We start from the raw sequence: 4818 nt of genomic DNA, 5'->3' as shown, positions 1-4818 counted from the left end.
TGTTTTTTTTTTTTTTTTTTTTTTTTTAGATCGTTCCTAAATTGCTTTCTAGAGAAATCCTGACGGTCAGTTACTGAAAAAGAGGCACCAAGTTAGCTAAAGAGTGTGGAGGCGTCCGTCCAGTGGGCCCTGCTCTGGGCCGTCGTGCCGTGGCGCATGCTGACGAGCGACTTCGTGTCATCAGATCCCATTTCAGTTCCCCTCTGCCTTTTTGTTCATCTTTCCCTCTACAGAGTGAAAGTAGCAGCAGTAGCAACATCTCCACCATGTTGGTGACACACGATTACACGGCAGTGAAGGAGGATGAGATAAACGTCTATCAAGGAGAGGTCGTTCAAATTCTGGCCAGCAATCAACAGAGCATGTTTCTGGTGTTCCGAGCCGCCACTGACCAGTGCCCCGCAGCCGAGGGCTGGATTCCGGGCTTCGTCCTGGGGCATACCAGCGCAGTCATCATGGAGAACCCCGACGGGACTCTCAAGTGAGTGCCTGGCGGGGCAGCCGTGGCGGGGCGGGGGGCAGGCGGTGCTGAGCACAGACGAGGCATAGAGGCCCTGGGAGGGTGAAGCCCATTGAGAGAAAGCAGTGCTGTGGTCTGTTGAAGCAGGTCATCTCTGTACACAGTGTGGAACCCCACAGTGAAGGTGGGGCGGGTTCCACCTCTCAGACCTGTTCTGATGGGTTCTTTTAATAACCTGCATTTGCACACACATAGCTTTTTTAAGCCGCTAGACAGAGCATCACGGTATTTTAGTTCCCAGAGGTCTTGGGTGAGGAGTGAGGACTTTCCAAGGGCCCCTGACTCGTATCGGGCACGCTGAGGGTGCATCACTGAAGATCCTCGTCCCGTAAGCTTCAGCTAAAGATCCGTGTGGTGCCACTGCCAACATGCCTTACGTATACTAGGTTACTTTAGTCAAGTAACTTGAAACCAATTTTGCCGCGCTAAACATTACTTTAAAGAAAACTGAATTCAGGGGCTGGTTTCAAACTCTGCCCTTCCCTGAATCTCTCTGGCTGTAGGAGGCGCCAGCCAGGTGGCTTCTGGCAGTGGAAGCATTGCAAAACTGTGATTTTTTAAGCCTCCAGAGGCTTCAACCCAAAAGACCAGACTCAAAGGCACAGGCAGTGGTCACATTCCTCTCCAGGCATGGCAGTACCCCTGGCTGGTTTGCAGCCCAGACTGGCGAGCCTTCCAGCACCACCCCAAACCTCTGGGCTAAGCACCTACACCCCATGGGGAGTCCAGGCTTTGAGTTTAGGCTACAAGGAGCCCGTCTTCCTTGACAGTCCCTTGTCCTGTTTCTCCTTGATACACAGAGATATTTTATTCTAGTACATTGTTCACGAATCCCATTTTATACTTTGTTTCCTCAAAAATATTCTTAGGCCCTGTATTAGGGTTCTCCAGAGAAACAGAACCAGTAGGGTGTATGTGTGGTCAGCGGGTGGCTATTGTAACCACACTGTTGTGGAGACTGGTGAGTCCAGACCTGCACTGTGGGCCAGCAGGCTGGGGGCCCAGGAGAGCCAGTGGTGCAGGTAAAGTCTGAAGGTATTCTGCTGGAGAATTCCCTCATGCTCGGGGAGGCTGGTCTTTTTTTGTTCGACTCAGGCCTTCAACTGATTGGATGAGGCCCACCACGCTATGGAGGGCAGTCTGCTTCACTCTACCAATTACAATGTTAACCTCATCTGGAAACACCCAGAATGATGTTTGATCAAATGTTTAGGTCCAGTCAAGTTATACATAAAATTAGCCATCACAGACACCTTTATATTTAATCCTTCAAATTTGATTTAAGAAACTTGACTTTTATCTCTGGTCATTGAGAATCGCAGAAAAGTTTTCCTTCGCAGAGATCCCTGTTCCTAAAGGAATCTCAGTCACCCTATATCCGCGTAAATTGGACAGTCCGCTTTTCTCTGATGCTTTCAGGAATTGTTTGCTGAACACCAGGAAGGCGTAATACTAACAGTGTGTTGTGGTCCCCCTAGGAAGTCAACATCTTGGCACACAGCACTCCGTTTAAGGAAAAAATCTGAGAAAAAAGATAAAGACGGCAAACGGGAAGGCAAGTTAGAGAACGGTTATCGGAAGTCTCGGGAAGGACTCAGCAACAAGGTATCTGTGAAGGTGAGCAAGGGTGTCTCCAGGAGCCTGTGCTCCTCGAGGAGCACGCAGGGCTGGTGCCAGCCCAGGAGGAGCCGTCGCGGACCTGGCGCCCAGCCTTGCCTGGCAGCAACCCGCCTCTCTCTGCCCTTTGAGCAGACCAGCAGGGCTTTGTAGGGCGCTCTCATGGGCAGTGTGGCGCAGGTATGCATACGTATTCCGAGGAACTGGGTATACAGGTAAACCCCTGAGTGGGCGCGTGTGTAGCTTACAAAGAAGGCTGCTGGATTCCCAGAGGGAGCAGACACTAGGACCTCAGAAGCAGACGGAGCACAGAGCAGCTGTGGCTCATACCACAGGGGAAGTGACCAGACACCGAGATGCAGGTTCACTGCTGCAGCAGATTCCCTCGGCAGGTGCTTCGGTCCACTTTACTCCTGTAATCAGATTGCCTTAAACCTGTGCAGGTTTTGCCTGGGGAGAAAGGAAATATCTCTTGAGGGGAGCTCGAGGCCCCTGAGTCAGGGCCCTGGCCATTCTGCAGAAGGGGGCGGTTCGGGGACCTGCTGGACTCAGCCCATAGGATGAGTAAAAGGGACTTCTCTTGAGTGTAAGCAGCATTTGTGCGTTTGTGGGTAGGAAGAAAAATCTCTCCTACATCTGTGTGACACGAGGCCTTCCAGTGCATTCGAAGGCAGTCGGAATGTGGTCGGTTTTGATTGATACGCAGGCAAACCAAGTCGTGTTTCCTTTCATCTTTCAACAACAACTGTAGCCCTAGAATAGAAGCAGTATATCTTAGAGTAGCTCATGTGTCTGGTTAATAGCTGTGCACTTTTTCCATTTCAGCTTCTCAATCCCAGCTACATCTATGATGGTGAGTCCTGTTCTTTTTCTTGTAGACTTTAGAGGGTAGGTCTACGGGGCATTTCAGGACACTCGAGTGTAGCCTGTGGACGTCGGTTTTCTGTGGAGCTCTGGGCCTGGGCAGCATCTCATTCATTTGTTGGGGGAGGTTGGTGGGCACAAGAGGGGGGTGCTGGGTGACCAGCGTTACTGACTCCTTTCTCGCGCAGTTCCCCCAGAATTCGTCATTCCCTTGAGCGAGGTCACGTGTGAGACAGGGGAGACCGTTGTTCTTAGATGTCGGGTCTGTGGCCGCCCCAAGGCCTCGGTCACCTGGAAGGGCCCTGAACACAACACCTTGAACAGCGATGGTCACTACAGCATCTCCTACAGGTGAGGGAAGCCCCCTCGGGGGTCAGTTTCACAGGCAGTGAGCATGACCTCATTCCACTGGGACTGACGAGGCCGATTCCCTGGGTCACCTCTGGCCCTGGGACGTCTCCCGTGAGGGAAGGTGTCACACCTGGGTGTGCAGCCAGGATTGAAATCCCACTTGAAATTGCCCATCAGCATTTGAGCTCCTCATTTCCTATGACCCCGAAGGAGAGAGGTCGGGGGGCTGGCGGCGGGGAGAGCTGAGCCTTTCTGAACGCCGTGTGCCCTCCTCTGTGGCAGTGACTTGGGAGAGGCCGCTCTGAAGATCGTTGGTGTGACCACCGAGGACGACGGCATCTACACATGCATCGCAGTGAACGACATGGGGTCAGCCTCGTCTTCAGCCAGTCTGAGGGTTCTAGGTAAGCTGCACCCCGAGCCCCACACACTCTCGATGTGGCCTGAGATACGTGACAAGTCACTCGGAGGCTGCACGGAGCAGGCCAGCCTCTGAGACACCCGGGCGGGTGCCCTCGAGCAGGGGAGGCGCACGGTGAGGGCTTCCGCCCACGGCCACTGAGCGTGTGAGCGTCTGGTCCAGCCTCCAGGTGGGAGCAGGGCAGCCTGTACTCCTAGTGTTCAAAACACATTCTCGTCTCCAGCTTCTCGCTTGTCCGATTGTTCAGTTGATGCTTCAGCTCTAAGAGAAGCTCTTCTCAGTCAGTCTCACGTAGAATAGAATGGAAAGAAAGATGGGAGTGTGGGTGAGCCCCGAGCGGGCTCTGTACCCATCCTAGACCGTAACAGCCCTTCCAGGGGGTGTGTCCTCCCAGCCCTTCCATGAGCGCAGGGCGACCCTGGTGGGACTAAAGCCCTTGCTCCCTCCATGCCCGGCAAGGTCTGATCTCTCTCCTCAGCTAAACCCTGAGCTGCTGGCAGCAGAACTCATATCTTAGGCCTTTTAGAATTTCCTGTAGATGCGCTTGACGTATGTAGATGCTTAGTGAGCAGCACATACTGGCTGATTCCCAGCTGCCGTTTCACAGGAGGCCAGCTGTGCAGTCCAGGGCTGCTGAGGTTTCTCCTGGGTCCTCCAGCTGCACCAGGTATAGGATGCAGCCTCCTAGAATGACAGTTAAAGAACTAAAATAAGTTAAGTAAATTAAACAAAACCAACTTTTTAAGACTATGGTAAGTAAATAAATAAAGGGACTAAAAGATGAATTGAGTCCAGGAGCGCCCTGTGTGTAGACAGTAAACAGAATTGTCTTTAGAAGTTTGTATGCTGTATATCTTAATCCCATATATTTTAACCTCATAAGTCAAAGAAGGGAAGGGTTCTAGTTTTGGGTCACAGCGCAGGAAAGGAAGATAATTTCGAATTTGACAGTAGAGAATCACCAATGTTCTAATTTTTCAAAGATGTCACAAAAAGTATACAGGTGATTTTTTTTTTTTTTTTTTTTTTTTTTTAAAAAATCACT

General features: G+C 51.5%; 1 protein-coding gene across 1 annotated transcript in view; it reads left to right on the top strand.

Moving 5' to 3' along the window:
* TRIO (trio Rho guanine nucleotide exchange factor) overlaps nt 1-4818 on the top strand; it is a 245526-nt gene that overhangs the window by 234112 nt on the left and 6596 nt on the right. Inside the window, exons 50-54 of the mRNA XM_007451615.1 lie at nt 234-481; nt 1999-2137; nt 2963-2990; nt 3190-3352; nt 3635-3756. Coding sequence (XP_007451677.1) covers nt 234-481; nt 1999-2137; nt 2963-2990; nt 3190-3352; nt 3635-3756 — 700 coding nt within the window. The remainder of the gene's footprint in view (nt 1-233; nt 482-1998; nt 2138-2962; nt 2991-3189; nt 3353-3634; nt 3757-4818) is intronic.

Source organism: Lipotes vexillifer, unplaced genomic scaffold (assembly GCF_000442215.2).
Source record: "Lipotes vexillifer unplaced genomic scaffold, Lipotes_vexillifer_v1.1 scaffold590, whole genome shotgun sequence".
NCBI classification, from domain to species: Eukaryota; Metazoa; Chordata; class Mammalia; order Artiodactyla; family Lipotidae; genus Lipotes; species Lipotes vexillifer.
Note: the sequence above shows the minus strand (reverse complement) of the source record. Positions and strands in the feature narration are given on the sequence as shown.